The sequence below is a fragment of the Pecten maximus genome, chromosome 3 (genome assembly GCF_902652985.1).
Source record: "Pecten maximus chromosome 3, xPecMax1.1, whole genome shotgun sequence".
Classification (NCBI taxonomy): Eukaryota; Metazoa; Mollusca; class Bivalvia; order Pectinida; family Pectinidae; genus Pecten; species Pecten maximus.
Window position 1 is genome coordinate 23,707,256 of NC_047017.1, and position 21,740 is coordinate 23,728,995.

The 21,740-nt window shown below is 34.3% G+C and overlaps 2 protein-coding genes across 2 annotated transcripts; both read left to right on the forward strand.

The window, feature by feature from the left end:
• Positions 1-79: 79 nt before the first annotated feature.
• Positions 80-21,161, forward strand: LOC117323632 (crossover junction endonuclease MUS81-like). Its single transcript, XM_033878958.1, has 21 exons — positions 80-185; positions 942-1,115; positions 1,959-2,031; positions 2,708-2,764; positions 3,145-3,338; positions 3,867-3,968; positions 8,757-8,837; positions 9,244-9,332; positions 9,811-9,987; positions 10,260-10,339; positions 11,281-11,365; positions 13,546-13,775; positions 14,228-14,543; positions 14,833-14,954; positions 15,341-15,438; positions 16,669-16,785; positions 17,131-17,226; positions 17,422-17,538; positions 17,678-17,781; positions 18,494-18,577; positions 19,191-21,161. Exons 2-21 carry the CDS (start codon positions 972-974, stop codon positions 19,255-19,257), a joined length of 2,433 nt encoding a protein of 810 aa, XP_033734849.1. The 5' UTR covers positions 80-185; positions 942-971; the 3' UTR covers positions 19,258-21,161.
• Positions 3,975-8,196, forward strand: LOC117323633. The gene is made up of 4 exons (XM_033878959.1): positions 3,975-5,436; positions 5,653-5,801; positions 5,978-6,114; positions 6,409-8,196. The coding sequence occupies exons 2-4, from the start codon at positions 5,698-5,700 to the stop codon at positions 7,212-7,214; spliced, it is 1,047 nt and encodes a 348-aa protein (XP_033734850.1). The 5' UTR covers positions 3,975-5,436; positions 5,653-5,697; the 3' UTR covers positions 7,215-8,196.
• Positions 21,162-21,740: the final 579 nt, after the last annotated feature.

Genomic DNA, 21,740 nt, shown 5'->3' on the forward strand with positions numbered 1-21,740 from the left:
TGAAATGTTATAAAAGATGTTTTAATATTAAATTTTTAATTCGTGAATAAAACTCCGTTGAAATCTGCGGTCCTGCTATTTTCCCGCCAAATTCTAAATTATTTTAGATCGTAAACGACACTACTATTATACCTCAAATTATGAAAGATGGAAAGTGGTTCCTACAGCTAAATGATATAATTTAAGTGAGTTTACAATACATTCACAGTTACGTATATACTGATTTTAATTGTGATAGCATGCACAAATGTGTCCTTATTATGGAGTCACTCGACAAGCATCTTACTGACTGGCCAAACTCTTACACTGACGGATTGAGACTCATGTTAGATTCTATTATCATGCATCTGACAGATGATTGGGTATGGCCCACATCTGCAGGTGGACTACTGTCAATAAAGAATAGCATACATCTTAGATAATTTGAATTTCGAAATTACAGCTGTTTGGAAACCTTATATAATAATTACTCTCGATCTATTCACAAAGAGAACAATTAAATCGCCCATGGTCAGCCCTCAATCAGAGACTTGGAATTATTGAATGAAATGACCAGTGTTACTGAAAAAGTCTCTACAAGACATTGACAAACATATTTTTTTATGTTTTGTTCTGTGTCTGCATTAATATCAGCAGTTATATATGATGAAGTATATTATAGTCAGTTACAAATATCAACTAATCTTATTAAAAACACGATAAAATAAGCAAAATATTGGATCACATTAATAAGAAAATCTATTTTTGAAAAATGTTGTTTTGTCTAGAGAAGTTTATTAGCTTTTATTGACAATCATTATAAGTCAAGTGTTTAATGTTTTGGGTCAAATATGTGCTTCCAATTACATTTTAAATTTGTGTGTGATATATAGCTTTATATAATTATACTCTTGCACATACACCTACGTGATTACTATTTTATACTTGTTTTTATGCTGTAGCTCGATATCAAATGTTGGGCTATCCCAAGTATGGAGCTTAATGACCATCCACTCTATGGTAAAAGAAAGAAACGGAGACCAGCCTGTGCAAATCCACTGTTTTTGCAATGGCTCACAGAATGGAGAGAGGAGGCTGCAGGAAAAGGCTTGAAGACACAATTTGTATATGGCAAGGTATTAAAGAAATATTGACATTAGTGAAAATAATGTACATGTCAGCTAGAGTCTAGATAGAGCTACAGTAGTCATGTAATAGGAAGGAGTAAACATACTCTGCCCACACTGGCTCGAATAGCAACCTTTCACTCTCAAGGCAAACATCTACACTACTAGCTAAACTAAAGAGAAATTCCTGATAGCCTGAGCTAGTAAGGTGACATTATTACTCTCCACTTTTACAATCCATCCACTGAACTAGATGGAATGTCACTTTAATATATAAATCGAACTCGAGAGATTGCAACTAAAATGTAGGGGATCAGAGATTGTTTCTCCTTGGTCAAGGTCCAGAAGTTTTCTGATGCATTTGATGTAGTTAGCTAGCTCATGATCAGTCCCAATATAGAAACTACCCGGTATTTAAGTCAGTTATAGGCCTAAAAAGTCTGTCAGCTCTGAAGTTGTTAATCTAAGGGTAATTAATTTTATCAGTAAAATGAAAGTACATGTATTAGGAACATGTGTGGTTGGACATGAATTATTGAGATTGCTATATATATATAATTTATACAATTAATATTTCAAGGAATTAAACATGAAGATAACTTTCTTTTATTGATTATGCATTTAATATTTACTTATTAATTCCAAAAATCAAGTATGAATCATAATTCTGTTGTCTAAAGAAACAACAAAAACAAATCCAAAATAACATTATATGATAGCCATACATCTGACTCGTGAAAGGCTTGTATCTGCTTATAGTATGCAGTCAATTTTTTCTCTCCAATTTATGAAATAAACTGTGCTATACATGAAAATTTACAACAATTAAAAAATGTTGTTCTTTTGGTACAGGCCATCAAGTCTTTGAAGAGTTACCCTCTACCTTTGGCTACAGGAAAGGACTGCAAGATGTTGGATAATTTTGGTATGAAATTAAACAGATATAGACAAAAATTATTATTACACTTCTAGAACCATTATAAAACCTAATCATACATTTTGCAGTTTAACAGGAATGCTTTTTCATCAAATTTCTGACATTGCAACATAATTTAAGCTCACCCTCTACTTCAAGTCGGAGATTTCCTGTTGGCCCCCTGGGCTTATTGAATGAATAAATACATTTCAGATTTCAGGGTATAATATGATGAAATGGATTTAAATTTCTTACATAAGATCAAAAGACTGTCTTGTAATAGTACAGACCTCTCATGATCATGTACCAGTATACCAACCGGTATATTTTTGATTCATTACATTTGCTATGTTATTACACAAAGTTATACCCAAGTTACATATTAATGCTATCTACCATTTTATTCTTAATGGAGCAATGGAATTTTGATGATGATTAAAATATAAATAACAAAAAAAAAGGATAAAATAGCAATACCTTTATATGATATCAGATCTGAAAATTGAGTGTGAAATAGTGGTTATGGCCATAGTTACAATCACCAAAATGGCATCAGCTTATTGAATATGACAAAAAATTAAAGTAAACTTAATTATCATAATTAAAAACAAAAATGGTGTTACAATGTGTCCTTTACATTAATGATGTATGGTCTGATCTATGTTATCATTACTTCTGTAAACAGGTGATAAAACTTGCAAGTTGATTGATGAAAAGTTAGCTGAACATATAGAGCTGAATGGTGAGTATACATTACACAAAAGAGGAAATTTTCATTTCAAACATGTATATGTAAATAATTGTTCTGGTCATACCTTTTGGAATATGATGTTATTTCTGTTTTTCATCAAGCAGAGCACTTTCAGGTGGTGACAGTTTCTCTGCATTTAACTAAATGACATTTAAAAACAAAACTTCAATAGAAGTGTCAGGCACTGGATCGATAACAGACATGAGTGTACTACTGCTGTGGTGTTCTGGGGGTCAGCTGTCAGAAGCTCATCATTGATATACACAATATGAAAGTGATACATGTTGATCATAGTAAAGGCTTTAAAATAATGTCCTTACCAAGCTGCCATTTTACATGTCGGACATAAACACAAATTCTGTATTCCCTAGGATGTGTTGTGCCACCAGAGCCTGTGGATGTCCCAAGAAAGGCTAAATCAAAGAAGACTAACCATACTGTACCGAGTAACTCCACACATCTGGGCAACAATTCTAGACCTGTACCAGTTGTTACAGCTACAGGAAGTGTTAATCTGACAAATGTACCTGGAGATGAGGATTTGACCGTTACACCACCTCCAAAGGTACAGTGTTTCTCTCCCAAATATATAACCAACAGACACCAGAAGTATGCTTTCAAAGGACACAACTAAAACATACAAAGTAGTAGACTGCACCTAGTTCCAAGGTAGACTCTGCATATAACTCTATCTCTACTATATATATGGCTATAGCAATAGCTGATCTGAGCAGTTATAACTGACTCATTCCAAGACATGAATGTCATTTATTCCAACCCCTGCTACAAGATCGATATCACAGTTGCTTTTTCTACATAAAAAAAATTCTTAAAAAGGAGATAGTTTAAAAGAAATAGCTACTTATGCATTTGACTTGCTATACATTGTTCAAGGTATTCTTGTGGTAATCAAATGCAGAAAAATAAAAATGTAAACTTTTTAAAAATCAAATGCAGAAAAATAGAAATGAAAACAGGGCGATTATATAGGCCATCTGAAATAATAAGCTTCCACGAAACATTAGTAAATTGAATGTAGAAAGTCAGCTTCATGTTTTCAATTTTAGATTTTAATTTTCGTTTCATTGTACAGAGAATTGCTCGTCCCCGCAGTAAGAGTGGAGAAGGAGACTACATACCAGCCTACCGGTCAGGAGGTTATGCCATCATGCTGGCATTGTACAGGGACACACAGGTAACAACTCCAATGTCCACAAATAGACAAGGTCAGGGTGAGAAAAAATTTTTGAAAGCACTCCTTCCTGAACTAGAATCACTCATCCCTCTGAATTCTAATTTTCAATGTAAAAAAACACACAAACCTGTGTAAAGATGTTTTGATCATTAATTTGAACTGCAGTTTTGTGAACATTTCATAAAAAAAAACAAGTCAGTATATCGTTCGCTTTGCCATGGCCAAACAGGAACTAACAAGTCGGTTCTAATCATTAAAACTTTTTTCCGGACTTTGTTTTAAATAAAGTTTAATCATGTATTCGCCTGTGATACTTTTTAATATCAGGTATGAGAATACACTAAAACGAGATTTGAAAGTGTTCAGAAGCGTGACTCGCTTGTGTTCAATTTAAATATTGTCATTCTGAGTGCCGTCAAAAATTGTCGTAATTGATATGATACCGAGTCCATATTTATTACTCTCATTTACTTGTATTAGTCTCGCCCTTCTTGATCACATAAACGCATCAGTATCACGTGGACACTTCTGCAGATCAATCGCAAAGAGAGGGCTCACTGCTCCATGGAACTTACTTTAAGTATGATTTAATCCTAATTTTTTAATTCTAAAGACAATATCTATAAACATGATTTATTAATCATTTTCTTTTGAAATTTACTCGTCACCAGGGACGAGTGCACGACGACATTCACGAGTTCTTTCGCACCATGAATGTAGAGCCAAAACAGAGATTAATAGTTTATGAGGCTTTGCTGACTTCTCTACCCAAGGGTAGAATATCAATATCCAACTGGATATTATCTGGTAAGAACAGAATAAAATAAAGGACATTGTTGCATAAGTATACCTCAGATCTAAAAAAAAAACTAGCAAGATCTTTAGGGGAACCAATTGGGGGAAATAGGTTCAAATCTTTATTTCACCTTTTCAGTAATGCAGAATTTCAGTCCAGTTTTGTATAAAGAATCCTTGGCCCTAGTCAAAACTTATAGACTTAAAACATAGCAGAATCTACCTGTCTATTTGGCCTTTATTTGTCTGATAGAGATCACCATGTTTTGTCACAAAACTATAGGGTATATTAATAAAATCTATAACTGATTGTGCTATATGAATATAACCCGAAGGAATGGCTTCACGATGGAGTTGGTTACCTGATCCAACACTCAAAGATTGTTGTATATAAATATAACAGTGTGTAGCGATATCATTTATAATGTTATCCGTCATTTGGTACATGTTTTCTATTGGTTATTAAAAGGATGAAAAACACCATGACAATAAGTCTGGAATTAAGAAACAGAAATTATACAGTAATAGATTTATAATAATCCAACATGCATCAGTAATGACTATTAAATAAGATGGGGATTTCCATTGTTAAACCTCCTTTAAACCTGATTGGAGTTCAGTTACAACGGAATTTCTGAAAGTTTTGAAGAATCAGCAAAAGGATTAATACCAGGTAGGTACATCACAGTCACATTAAACACTTAAATAGTCCGAAATATAAAAACAAATCTAAGCTTTGTAGCACATTAGCTAATTTTCTATTCAATTTATATAGTCTGGAAAATGTTACAACTTTTATGATTTTATATATTCAAAAACATCAATATTAAATTATCTATGATCTTTGCATGGATAATACTTGAAAATACATAGTCGATGCTTGCTTCAGGAAAACAACCAGGGAGACTGTACCCCAGGGAAACATACCCGCAGGATGTCCACACACAAAACAATACAGAGCAAGAGAAATAAGGCAATGACGACTATTAGAGATGCATCACTGAAGAGGCAACTGAAACTAGAGTTCAAAACTAATGGGTACATTTCACTATACAAATTATGTGCATTTGGAAATAATGATTCTATTCACTGTTTGAAGCAGTTTTGGTTATACCATATGTACTGAAAATTGGGTCAAACTGATAGATTGTTATTAAAGTGTAGTGTGAATTTGAAATTGGTAACTTGAATTGTGTATTAACTTTTTTATACAGAGAATTATCTTTGGAGAAAAGGGAGAGTACTCCAAATCAGGACATTGTAAAGGTCACACCTCCTCCGTCTAAGACTGTACAAGCTCCTGATATTTCCACCACGGATATCTACTTTGATTTGGAGACAACCGGTTTAGGTAAGTGTTAATCGATATTTCACATACAGACATAAAACCATTTTCCTTTCCTGTTTCAGATTTATTTGAGAGTTTGAAGATTATAGCCAAAAGCTAATTGTGACCTATTGCAATGGCCTTTTGTTTGTCTTTGTGCATTAACTTTTTCTTGTGAAAATGATGAACGGATTTTCAAGAAACTTGGTATATAGCCTTATAATAATAAAATCTCACATGAGTTCAACAATCTGGCCAAATCAGCTGTAACTTACAGAGCTATGTGCCTTTGTTTATGCAATTGTTTTTACGTTACAGGAAGAACCTCTAGTATTACCCAAATGGCTGCTGTGAGAGGGAAGGATCAATTCTCCTGTTTTGTTATGCCAAAAAAACGGATCACACGAGAGGCTTCGCAGGTTACAGGGATCAGGGTATTCAGGAAGAAAATGTACCGCTATGGAAAGTTTGTAAAAGCAGTATCTATAAGCGACGCCTTTAAACAGTTATATGGATTCTTGAGTAAGACACAAAATAACATTTTGGTTGGACATAACATCCAGACTTATGACTGTCCGATACTCATGCATGCTCTATCTTTATGTGACAAGGACATTACAGAACAGTTCATGTCTCATGTCCAGGGATTTGTGGATACGAAAAAACTATTCCGGATCATTCATCCATCTCAAAAATCATACACACAAGAGTCACTTGTAGAAAGTCTACTGGGTGAGAAATACAGGGCCCATGATGCACTTCAAGATGTTGTGGCTCTTCAAAAGCTTGTCCGGTCTGTTGACATTGACCAGGAGGCTCGACTGAAGGCTTCCTTCTCTGTAGAGGACGTGATGGATTCGTACACATACTCATTACAAGTTAAGGAGAACTTGCCAAGCCTAGAGACAATGGTCAATAAAAAAGTCATTTCGACGAACGTAGCCAAAAGTATCGCTGGTAGTGGTTTATCTTATAACCACTTACAAACAGAACATAGCAATAAAGGAAGAGAGGGGATTGAAAGTGTGTTCACTGCCACCAAGGGCGGGGACAGAGTATGTGTGACTAGATCTAGGAAGATCATAGACTCGGTATCAGACTTCCTGTCAGAACATTCAACATAGTCTTTTTATAGTCTCTTAATATGGTAAGGTGACACGGTAAAGTGTTTCTTTGTTGTTCATCAGTGTCATCATACAGGAACGCCCGATACTTATTCATAATTGTCAGTTATAGTGATGGTTTGTACAAATTGGCTGAATAACTTTAGATAAAATTTGGTTCACATGAGCTAAATAATGTCGGTACTAGTTTATGCACTATTTACTGAAATGTTTCACTATATTGTAAGTGCTAAAAAAAATCAGTCAGTCATAAACGTCAACTAGGTAACTCATATTATTTCATATATTTGTTTACATTTTCATGAAAGGATATGAGAATGGCATACAGAAACAGATCAAATTTATAGACTAATACATGATTACGTTGTTTGTAATATTTCATTATCATTAGTGCTTTGTGTACCATTTACATACATGTAAATGTATTCATTTTTGCATTGATAGACACTTATTTTCAGACACATGTTGTCTATATAATATTGCACCATACAAAATTATGAGGTATCTTTCAATGTAATATCACTATTGTAACTGACTTTTCAGTCATTAAGTTAAGTGGAATAGAAGAATTTGTACATGTGAGAGAGGAAATGAGAGAAAATTTTACTTGTGAGAGAGATGTTGTCATTATTATGACAGTATAAGATGATGATTTTATTAAATTAAACCTTCAACAAACCTTATCTCTGTTTAAAAGTAGTTGGGTTTTAAGCATGTAGTGCTTGTTTTGTGAAGTAGAAGAATTTCTATATGTGAGAGAGAAGATGACAAGCTTTTTTGGTTTTAACATTGTGAGATGATGATTACATTAAATTAAACCTTCAATAACAAAGTATGTATTATGGTAGGTAGGTATTAAACATTTTGTGCTGTACAATACATTACCTGGTACTGTTCAATAAGATGGTGTTATTGACTAAATTTCTTCACATATGTACATGTATTTTCATCAACCTGTAAAAATAAAATCTGTTCAGTTTGATTTTGTATCTGTTTTCTGTGTCTAGTTTTAACTGTTTTATCGAGATAGTGGACTTTTGGTCATTAATGCTATTTTTCTGTTAAAAAAATTTAACTTGAAAAAAATCAATAGCTATGTAATTTGAACAGCCCCAACCTCAAACTTTATGTAAGCATAAAAACTATGCAAATTAACATGGATTTTGTAGTACTAAGTATTACTTTATCTACAGGTATAGTATCGCAATGCTGGATAGTAGCTGGTACACAAACTGGGTGTGGTAGAAACAGAGCGCCAAAGTACCTGATTTTTTTGATTTTTTTTCATGAGACCAAACAAACAAGTTAATGGAAGAAAGGGTTTTAAAGGATGTGGAGTTTGTCCAACTGATTCCTTGGAGATATATGTAGAAAGTGGTATGAATATAAATTTCTGATCAACAGGATCGCAAAAAGCTGCCTAACCCTTAGTCTGCAACATCACAGCCTTTACTGGCTTTTGGCCAAAGATATGTTGCTGTTAATGTGCAGTAAAACAAAAGTTAACCTGTCACTATAGTAACAAAGCCATTTTAATTACAGGACCCTGGTAGTAGAGGTTACCTTTCAAGGGCAGATCTCATCAGGAAGGCTCAACCTCTGGCTGATAAATCATTTACAGTTGTGAGTTGAAATGTTTGGTAACCAACAAGGCTAGTCATATGGATAAACAATTCTCCATGGTGGAGGGGAGAGCAAAAAGATGCATCTGTGTAGACTCTTAGTCAAATTTAAAATTCCTTATACATGGTATGTGTACATTATTGAATTGCAATCGGTAGCAAGCCAATCATTCTCTAAGACAGGGGTAACCCTTCAGTTATATAAAAGTGTGTTGTATAAGCTACCCAGGGTAAGCATTAATTACGACAGAAAAATTTTACCAAATTTATAGATAACACAATTTATTCTTTTTAAAAAAACGTAAATTTAGCACAAAAGAAGTACAATAGGTTATTTGAGAATGTTTTTGTATATTTGTTTAAATGCACATTATTGTTACCCAGCAATATGTCTGTTCCCTTTGTAGCCAGATGCAGGTTGCCGTTACACATCCTGGTCCTCCATGGGCACTCTCATCAAAAAGGCCCTTGTCATCAAGGAGAGCAATCCAGCCAAGTACGAATTACACTTATATTTGTCTTGTAAGGATTCAGTGAAGTCTGAAAAGTTTGATAGAACTTATAAAAATGGGAATAGTCACTTATAAATTTGTAAAATTTACTATCTAATCTCCTCTGACCTTAAATATTGGTCAAGGTCATTTCTTTTCGCAAACTTTGTCAGGAGTCATCCCAGTAACCTACCAGGCAAATATCTTGATTGTAGGTGTTTAAGTTAATCAGAAGCCATTTTACATGTTTACCAGTTTATAACACCACTACCAGTGTATATGCTGCCTCTATGATAATTTATCAAGAGGGCAGATCTTAATAAATGACAATATTTTTCTAAAAAAAAAAACCCTTGTATTCTTAAGTTGTAATATGTATAACTTTGTAAACCCACCCCATCCTACCCCCCACATCAAAATTTATTTCAACATAAAACCTCTGTAAATATCACAGATTTTTTCATGGTATCACTTTGTCTACAGGTATAGTATCACAGATGCTGGATGTGAGCTGGCACACAAACTGGAGATGGTAGGAGCAGACGGTCATGTGTCCATTACAGGAGGCCAGACACAAGCCAGTGATCCAAGAGATGTGTTTTCATTGGGCAGTCCCAGTAGGCTAACTGACCACCACACCACCAGGGATACTGGTGTCAAGTAAGTTAAAAAACGACTCTTCAGTCCTACATAAAAGTGAATCACATTGTATATGATGAAATACATGCATTGCCCAAGATTCAATGTAACATAATCAAATCCCAATTATTTATTTCCAACTCATAGCCGATTCTTTACAGTTTATCTAATCTGTTTGTATCATATGCGATGCCCATGTTACAACATATATGAAGTAGTAAAAACTATAATTCTCTGTAATTTCATTGGTAAACTGATCCTCACAATATTCTTTGTAAAATTGTTTTCATCAGATCTAGCTTTGAGTTTGTGTACGTTGATGAAACTAACAAGCCAGTTATGACAAAAGATAAAGCACAAGTTCTTGTGGATGGTATGTATCATATTTTTCGGTCAATTTGATTGAATTTTCAGATCGTATGTTTGAAATAGCAGGCAAGTAGGATATTCTAGAATATTTTTTAAACTGAAGATGCTGGAGACTTACGTGCTGTATTGTAATAAGATAATTATTGCATAGCCTTTATTGATATTAAGTAAGAACAGTCAAATGATGATAATTCAATAATGATTTTAGACACATTGTCAAAAAGACAATCTTGTCAAGATTCAGACATGAGTGTGAAATCTTGATATTGTGACAGTGTACTCACATCACCCCACAAATTATGTAAAGCAAACGTCATGTCTTTCTCTCACTATACAGTTAACCTGATAAATCTGTGTATATAATTTCTGAAATCCAAACAAGAGACCCAGAGGGCCTACGTCGCTCATCAAAAAAAAACACTTCAGTAATCATGGCAAAACACTAATGAAAATGTAGACTCTTCGATGTGGTCTGTCTGAATATACTGCGCGGCTGTGCATGTAACATCTTCCTATCTGCCTTTCCACAGGCATTTGACATAAAAAAAATTGGTTATTTTCTAATTCTTTTCCTAAAGGAATAAGATAATATGTAATATTATACTTGAATGAGATTTCAATTTTTGCACAGCTTCAAAGTTTTAAGGGTGTGTGACCCTACAAAAACACTACAGTTATACATTCATAAAGGCACTCTTTATATCTTGTATCTATCATTATACAACATACACATTCTGAAATGTTTGTTTCACAAGTTCAATGTGTAAAATTACTACTTATTAAAACAAATACATTATTTTAAGTGTAGTACCCAAATTCCAACACTGGTGTAAAGTATATTTTATGCTGCAATATCCCAGGACCTATGTGTTCCTTGTTAAACACATATACCTACTAACACAACCTGGAGATGGAAATGATCATGATGTTACATTTTGGTTACAGATGACTTCGGGATTGGGTTTTTAGTGCACTGTGACTACCATGGATTACTGACCAGTGGGAAGTTATATAAACTGGACATGTCCAGGTTGGTACACACATATGTAAGACAGCTACTGTCATACAATATACAAAAATATCCTGTGGAGAGAGAAATGATATGTAGCAAAGTCAAAATTATGTTTTATTGTCAGCTTTATTAAAATGGACTAATGTTTAGTTTTAGAGCTAGCTAGCCTTCAATTTTATCATGCAACTGAGCAGATTTGACAGAAATTAAATAATGATCAAATCATAAGGGATATTGTATCTAGTGTATTCTATTTTAGACCTATGAGTGACCTAGTGTATTCTATTGTAGACCTATGGGTGACCCAGTGTATTCTTTTGTAGACATATGGGTGACCTAGTGTATTCTGTTATAGACCTATGGGTGACCTAGTGTATTCAGGGCCCGGGAAAAGCACTCGTCCGCTCATCCTGACGAGTAGATTTCCCCGACGGACGAGTGGTTTTAATTGTCAACTAGTCCGTCGGACGAGTAGAATTTCTCTATGTTATTTCAGTATTCGTTAATAAAATTGCTTAAAATTTGATGCATTGTTAGTTATGTATTCTTTTTTGTGCTATTATTACGAAAAATAGTAATATTACTGCATGATAGCAGGTAAGTAGGACTATCTACGTCTGTAAATCTGAAGTCATGTACGATGACCGATAACCTCCGAGTGTTCCGGGTGACATGTTATAGTATAATGGGTGTTGTCCGAGGATGTCTGCATAAAAATGGCTCAACGGAAATTGGATGGTTATTTTTATTGTCAGTCAACCTGAAAAACAGGATGGCAGTTGTGTTGACACGACTGATTTCTGAAAAATAACTGATTAAGTCACAGCTATATTTTATACTGGTTCATTGAAAACTTTCTCACAATTTCTCGCGTAATGTGACCTATTTTCCGATGTTTACATTTGCTACATTCCTGTATTAGTTGAATCATCTTTCTATCAATGGATTAAAACTTTACTAACGTAATGAACATTATAAGATCAAGCGTAAACGTATTGAATACAATTGCTAAACAGCCATGTGAAAAATGAGAATGTTGTATAGCAGATAATTCTGAAATTTTCTGGACAAGTGAATTCTTTGTTTGGACGAGTACTTTTATTCAGGCAACTCGTCCGATGGACAAGTGCTTTTGAAAGTTTTTCCTGGGCCCTGGTATTCTATTGTAGACTTATGGGTGACCTAGTGTCTTCTATTGTAGACCTGTGGGTGACCTAGTGTATTCTATTGTAGACCTATGGGTGACCTTGTGTATTCTATTGTAGACCTATGGGTGACCTTGTGTATTCTATTGTAGACCTATGGGTGACCTAGTGTATTCTATTGTAGACCTATGGGTGACCTAATGTATTATATTGTGGACCTATGAGTGACCTAGTGTATTATATTGTAGACCTACAGGTGACCTAGTGTATTCTATTGTAGACCTATGTGTGACCTAGTGTATTCTATTGTAGACCTATGGGTGACCCAGTATATTCTATTATAGACCTACGAGTGACCTAGTGTATTCTATTTTAGACCTATGGGTGACCTAGTGTATTATATTGTGGACCTATGGGTGACCTAATGTCTTCTATTGTAGACCTACAGGTGACCTAGTGTATTCTATTGTAGACCTATGGGTGACCTAGTGTATTCTATTGTAGACCTACAGGTGACCTAGTGTATTCCATTGTAGACCTATTGGTGACCTGGTGTATTCTATTGTAGACCTACAGGTGACCTAGTGTATTCTATTGTGGACCTATGGGTGACCTAGTGTATTCTATTGTAGACCTACAGGTGACCTAGTGTATTCTATTGTGGACCTATGGGTGACCTAATGTATTCTATTGTAGACCTGTGGGTGACCTATTGCATTCTATTGTAGTGACCTAGTGTATTCTATTGTGGACCTATGGGTGACCTAGTGTATTCTATTGTAGACCTGTGGGTGACCTAGTGTATTCTATTGTGGACCTACAGGTGACCTAGTGTATTCTATTGTAGACCTATGGGTGACCTAGTGTATTCTATTGTAGACCTATGTGTGACCTGTTGTATTCTATTGTAGTGACCTAGTGTATTCTATTGTAGACCTATGGGTGACCTAGTGTATTCTATTGTAGACCTATGGGTGACCTATTGTATTCTATTGTAGTGACCTAGTGTATTCTATTGTAGACCTATGGGTGACCTAGTGTATTCTATTTTAGACCTATGGGTGACAAAGTGTATGCCCATCTTCATGACAATGATGCCCCTGACAGAGCGGTTGAACTTGCTGCCCCGCCCAGATTGCCTGCCCTTCAGTTATCTGATGATGAAGACGGTGACGATGACATCTGTATGGTATCTCTGGGAAATCCTCGGTTAACCTCATTTGATAATGAACCTATGACCAGACCAGCTGAACCAAACGTTGTCCGTCCTACAGTTATGGCAGGTATGGCTACACTGCTGATGTGTTGTTTGACACAAATGAAAAATAGTAGCTACAACATAGATGTATCGGTAACCCCCAAGTTTAGATGTATCGGTAACCCCAAGGTTAAATATGTTGTGCAAATTTTTCAGTCCAATAAATTTCAGATTTCAATTGATGCTTTGAAATACACAGATAGCTCATTCTTTGGAATTACAGATTCACTGTAGCTGTTGGCATTGTTTCACAGAAATAAACAATTATTAAACATTCTTTCTTGGAGGTCTTTTTAAACTGCTGTAATTTATTCCTTGGTGAATAACACACATCTTGTATTTGGTTACTTCACACACAGAATTTATCTTACTCTTAGAATGAATTGATGAATTGCTACACAATATATCTGCTGTACAGCTTATCTCTATCCAACATGCTTTACCTGAACATATCCAAGCCTTATAAAATGTTTTAAGATTCCACCACTGGAAAGAAAACAAAGTCCAGGGCCAGAAGCAAACCTACCAAGCCGACATCTGTAAAACTATCTGCCGCGGCCTCCCATCCACATCTACCAATTGCAAGCCTCATCGATAAACTGCCCACCTGTCCAGAGTCCAGTACAATGACAACATTACCCAGTTCCCAGGAGTCACAAGAGTCCCTAGGGTCCATTCGTAGTATAAGCTCATTGTCATCTGTGTCCAGCTTACCCCAGCCTGATTTTATCCTCACACCAGGAAACTTTGACATCATACTCTGCATAGACAACCAGGAGTTCTATGGAGGAGGGTAAAGAATAGCTGGTTAACCTTATAAAAAACCCTTGTCAAATATCTTTAATCTTTAAAATTAAAAATAAAAGCTTGCAAATAATTGAACTCTTCAAAAACAACACATATGATTCTTGCAATGAAATGTATCTGAAAATCAACCATATTTGGGGGGGAAAAAAACTATTTATAATACCGGTATTTTATGTTTTAAACAATATTGAGTAAAGCTTGAATTATGGTAAAGTTTTATGATATGTGTAAGTATATATTTTTTTTTTTTTTTATTTTTTTTTTTTGACATTCAGGAAAAATGGCAGTAAGACGTTGCTCCCAGACCTGATGAAGAATGGAGTGAATTGTGACTTGCGGAAACTTCAAGTAGGTGATCTTCTGTGGGTCGCAAGGGAGAAAACAGCTGGGGTTACAGGTAGGTATCTGATGTACCGGTACTGTGGAATATGTAATAATCATTATTATTTACTGGTTATCTGTAACTTGGATATTCTACATTATGGATATGTTTGGGCAATGTGATATGGATAAACGTGCAATCTTCTCAATGAGGAACTCAAATGTTTTAAGGAATGAAACCTTTGGATCCGTGCTCAGTTTGCCAAATGAAATACACAAAGAGAAAATAACTTGAGATGTATGGTATAGCTTTAAGGTAATTACTGGACCCTATGGATATTGATAGACATTTGTGTGAATAAAATGCATCATTTCTATGACAATCTTTTCAAACTATGAAAATATCCATACTAGTGCATACACATGTATAAAGTCTGAAAGAATAGCTCTATCTTATTAAAGGGAAGGGGAGAGAACTTGTGTTGGACTACGTGGTGGAGAGGAAGAGGATGGACGACCTGGTTCACAGCTGTATAGATGGTAGACTGCCAGATCAAAAGGTGCTACTTTCTTTTGAACAACAGATGTCAGATACAACTTTCTGACTACCAGCTCTTTATATTTTTGTTTTCAAACTGAATTTTAAACAGACAAATGTTCAAGAACTGTTAAGAGATAATAAAGATATATTTGCCTTTAGATATATTCCAGATAAAACACTTTTAAAAAGAGTAAATTTTTCACAAGACATGTTTTGGCTCTCGTATACTGTAAAAAAAACCATTGTAATTTACGCACCTTGAATATCACGATAACAATCAAAAATCAAACAATCCAAAAAAAATAATGAGCAAAATCTCAAGAATTTGTATCCAAAATACTGTATACCTGGTAATTTTCGCCCCCGTTTAATTTTCGCCATTTTCGCCCTTTGAAGATAGGGTGAATTTAAGATGAAGGCGAAAATTTCAAGCTGAATTGGAGGATTTATAAACCATAGTACATGGGCCAAGTGTAGTCAGATCACAAACATACCCTCATACTTTTCAACTGTAAAATCACGTACTAGGCTAAGCATTAAAAACGATACATACGAAGTTATTTTAAAAATTCAGTAATTTTTTTTTAAATTATGTAGTCCAGTCATGAAAAAAATGAAATACAGAGTGGCATCAAATTCCTGCCATGGAAAAGACTAATTTTACGAGTTCAGCATCGCTTAATTGTGGCTTCCATTCATGTGTATGTACATGTATGTACATGTGAACAAGAGAAAAAACACTGGTCAGTCATTAGTCACTGTGCGGTGAACTTACAATTGATCGTGTTTGATTAAAATCACCCATGCATACCCGATACTACTTGAATGAGCAGGGACTAAAAGAAAATCTGAACTCAGGTAAACATTCTTTGTTTCTCACCTGATTACCTTTCACAACTCATGCCGGTAAGACAATTGGGGAACTCGATAAGTCCCGAGTGGTCTGAGTGCAACTGTATTGAGAGTTCCGAATGGAATTTTTCGATTTTACAAATGAGGAAAAGGATATTTCTTGAAAACCATTTAGGATATGTTTTGTGTTGCCCAAGGGCGAAAATAACCTGGGTCGAAAATTACCAGGTATACAGTATACCAGTTTGGACTGTCAGATTAATTTTGGTCCATGTCTTGACCACTGTGAAAGATATCTCACTGTAAAGCTCAAGTTTACATTTTGTATGGATCTGAAAATCCTCTTGTAAATTAAGTGTGTGATCGTATGTAATAAATGCAATTTGATATTTTGTAGTTTCGGTTGAAACATTGCGGGATCAATAATGCTATATTTCTGATTGAGATGTATGGCTCCATGCAACATTTCAGTATAGCTGAGGATCGGATAAAACAGACCATCACAAACTTACAGGTCAGTGTTAAGTAATTTGGCATTTATAATTCATTTCATCATTTAAATTATTTTGAATTTAGATAAACTTGATGCTATTTTATAAGTTACCTCATTATTTCAAAATGTGTTTGTCGCTATCGAACTTCACGATCATTGATTGCACTTCATGCATTATCTGAGTGCATTGCCCAATGAGCATGTTTCAATAAACATTGTGTCATGCTCTAAATTAAAAGCATGTTTTATGCTCTATGACTGTATAAAAGATATTTTATGACAAGTTATAATATTGTAGGTTGTTTTTGTAATTGGTTTAAAGGTGCCCTGGTCTGTGAACATAAGTTTTGCTTTGTGTACTTTCAGATTATTGATGGATTCCAAATAAAGCGAACAGGCAACACAAAAGAATCCGTGTCCTATCTTACTATGATGACACGCTACATCCACAGTTACTATAGGGTGAGTGGAGAACCTGAAACAATTTATTGGCAATAAGTCGTCAGTCATCCTATCAAATGTCTGCTCCAAAAAATCACAGAATATTTATTTATCTTTTATTTCATTCCACTCCTGAACAGAACTGAAAAACAAACACCTGACATTTAATGATCTGGTTTATAATCTTGGTAGCTTTATGTTGCTGTTATTTTTCAGAACAAGACTTTGTATGCTACCAGTCCAGATGACCTTCAAGGCAAAGGTCACATCAATGATGCGGAACAAAGACTTCTGACCTTTGAACAGTTTAATCAGGGCTCTGTCAAATCCAAGGTGAAATATGTGCTTGTGATTTGATATACATGTGCATATACTTGTTTTTCCTTAGACTTGAAGTTGTTGTGTTGTATATAATTATTATTCTACCTGAGTTTGAAATAATGTAATTCACATGTTCTTAACACCTTAACAGGCACTGACTGTCAGAGAAATGTTTGGGAAGCAGCTAATTCAGCTGAATGGAATGTCTGCCGAGAAAGCAAAGGCTGTTACTGACAAGTATACCACACCATCCGAGTAAGTCGCCCACAGCCTCTTGGTACATCACCCACCATCACCTAGCCTATACTGTCCTATTAAATCACACACTAGTTTTAAATCTGTATGTCATTCCGTCAGTCCATCACATTTTTTAGGACCTACCTCCAATAATTTTTGGCCACTCTTTAACAAATTTGTATGCTTCTCTTCTTAACTCAATGTTTGATTGTTATGTACTATAAATGGATCAAAGGCCCTACTGGTTCATACTGACCTAAGCATATTCAGTGAACTGTGTAACTAGTGATCATACACAGGTACCACTTGTGATTTTCAGTGTTGTGTTTGAAAAAATCAATTTTATTGCAAACTTTATACACTTGGTACAGAGTTATGCCCCTTGGTTCATCAAAGACTCGCTTCATCTTAAATGCACTATGTCACCTACATCTGCCAACTTTTATGAGCACCTGTTGGAATGGTAGTGTGACTTTGAAAATATGGTCTCTTGTATCATTATAAAATAGAGTTATGAGTTATGGTCCTTTGCTCATTTTATCCATAGCAGATTGGGGATTGTTATTAAAATTATTACTTGACCCAGGTTATAAATTGCTTATTGTTACTATTTGGAGAGAATTGATATAGGCTTTTCACGTTGAAGATTTGTTGAAATTGAATTATCCTGGTATTACTTGTGAAATGTACATTACTTGTCTTTTACAATCTGTATTTAACATCTCTTTAGTATCCTGGAGGCATATGATAATTGTCACAGTGTAAAGGAAAAGGAAAATCTGCTGAATAACATCAAGTCCGGAAAGGCCATGAGGTTTGTACAATACATTAATTCACAGTATTGTGACATGTTTATTTCATAAATAGTAAATATTCCTTATTAAACTTACTGTCTATCATTAGGGCAATAAATGTATAATGTATTATACAGTATTAAATATAACAATACATTCACTTAGCATTGATTTTACTACCAAATATCTTTTTATATCTCCATGTTTGATTTTATAAAGAGGTATGTAAATTTTGAAAGTACACAGAGAGTAGTTTTAGTTTGTACTCACAGGGGATCAGTTTCGTGATTTTGATCACAACACATGAAATGTAGTATCTTGGGACATTGATATATTACAAAAGTGTTTCAACATGTGATTTAGTTCAGAGCCCCAGCTTTTTAGATTCAACATCCCCATCGCACACCCATCTTCTCACACCCACACACAGTTACTCATTATTTTGGTTAACAATGTAATTAATTTGAATTTGTATTATTAATGTAAACTGTGATTTGTATACGAATCATAATTAGACTGAAAGTGTTTGTATTCAAGATGGCAAGAATTGTAAGAATTTTTTTAGCTTGGTACAATCATTCTATTAATCAAACAAGTTCAAATTATCAAGGCAACTTTTTTTCTCTCCTACAGAAATCTTGGACAATCTTTGAGCAAACAGATATGTCAGTTGTACTGTACTCAACAAGCTCTTACTTGACAACCATCTACAATTTTAATGGTGTGTCCACACCTGATATTAATCTATGCTGAGGACATCAATTAACTGCTCTCCATTCTGTTGAAGACATCTGTTCTACGGATACGAAACGTTACAGAAATGAAGCTATTCCAACTACCAGTCAAATTGGAAAATATCTGATAATCAAAGGAAGATTTGCTTTATTCAGTTCCACACTGTTTGGACAGTGATTTCAGTTGTTAAGGAAAGTCTTTCCTTTGTTATTTCTCAACTTGTGTCATACTGATTTTATACAAAATATGCCATTTTGTATAACTTCCACCTCTCAGGTTTGTAGCATTGAATATTCTTCAATTTGTTTTGTTCGAAATCTAAAATTCTTATGTTATTGAATATGCTATATCTATAACACATCTTTAGATATTGATACAATTTGTATTTTTTACTCCTGTATTTTTTTAAATTGTCTCTGTCAAAAATAGTTTTTAATGTCTTAATTATTTTAGTATGAGTAGGAACATTGTATACCTGTGATTTCATCATTAACAAAGCATGAACTCAATATTAACCAATATACAATAAAAGATTTTAATAACTGTTTAATGGCAATGACACTCAGTATAAACACTGCAAAATATCATAACGAGAGATGATACTAACTATCATAGCAAGAGATGTGGTTGTGAGTAAGAGTTAGAAGGAACAAAACAATTGTAATATTCAACATTTTAGAAAGTAAGTAGAGCAAGGACAAAAAATGTTTATATGAAGAGTTTCCTCAATTTGGATCCCAGGAGATTGAAATGCAAATTCATTGAAGAGATCATAGTTGTAAGTGTATGAAGTTTTGGGACAATCAGGTATAGTTAATGAAGTCAGTGGAGTGAGGTTGTCAAACATTTTATTTATACTAACATTGACTTCATTTTTAACCCCAGGTGGCTTAAACACAAACTTTTTCTAGATATGTGGATCATTAATACAGATGGTAGAGAAAGGACATAGTTTGATAAATGCTTACGTATATACGAGTCTATAATAAGATACATGTATGTTCATGCTTTAATATTACATACAGAAAGAGGTATAAAATGGTTGTAGGTTGAATATACCTACATCCCCTTTCTTACTCATTGCAAGAGGGTAAGGGATCTGGAAAATCTGTATGATGATGGGACACTTCATGTAACAGATAAAGGTTCTTCAGTGTCTGTTCATACAGTTCACATACTGTTCATACTGATTTTATCTATATCAGAATAAATCATAAAGATAATGCTTTATATGTGAAGATGAGGTAGTAGAATGATTGTAGGATTCTGTTTATATGTACGTGTTTCAGGTGCCATAAGTCATCATTATCATACTACATCAATCATTCGTAAAATTATGTTACTGGATCTAGAGTGGTATATTGTTTAGGACTCTCCAACAGTAACTAAAGTCTTTCACAGATTGTATGCATGACTGCTGATTTTGTTTCCTGTAAGAGTCAAAATTCTTCAACTGATGAATGTGTTCATTTTGTAATTGCGGTCAATAGATCAGTAATTTTGATAGGTTACTATTTCAATGTATAAGATTCATCATTTCGTATTGTACCTTTCTTCCATTTAATCAGTAACTTGTTACTTATGTTAGATTAGTACATATTTCGTTAAGGTCTGCAATTCCATGTTCAGTACCTGAAATTGTTATAGATTTCTCAGTAGATTGTTTCTATTGACCGACTCATCATGTATTGGATATTATTTAGTTCTGTGTTCATGTCTATAATACATGTACATATATAAAGTGTATAATACATCTAGTCAACACATCAGAAGTATAACTAGTATTTGTACATGATAACTTTTATGGTGAACATTCAGACAGGGAAAATATTCCTGTTGATGAATTCAAATAAACAGTAAATCAACTTCTGTATCTGTTGTTTCTATAATTATGAATTTGTGTATACTTGTTCTATACCTGTTGGCTATAGATACTGTAGACAGTACGATTCGAGGAGGTTGAAGTTAACGATAGGTCAGATTGGTTAAACTTAAATTAATAAGCTTGGACTGTTTCATGTTATTTTATACCAGAGGATACGTGATATTGGTATATGATCCTATTAAAGATTAAAGAGGGCTGTTTCGGACTGAAAATCTGACCACCAAAAATAAGCAATAACTGGAATACATGTGTATTACAAATAATCAAAGAAAAATGATGAATTCAAATAATTTATCAAATGTGAACACATATTATAATCATAATTTCAAAATGGAATCATTGAATTTAGTATTATTAGCCCACAATAATCGGAGAGAGGGTTATTCAAATCGCCTTTGCATCCGTCTGTCTATAAGCAATCCTTGTTATTGCTATTTGTTGAAAAGTACAGGAGGGATATTCCTAAAACTTAATGCATAGGTTCCCCTTGGTCTCTAGTTATGCCATTTCAATTTTGATTTTGGATAGAGAGAAAAAATGGTTGACAGGCGGCCATCTTGGAT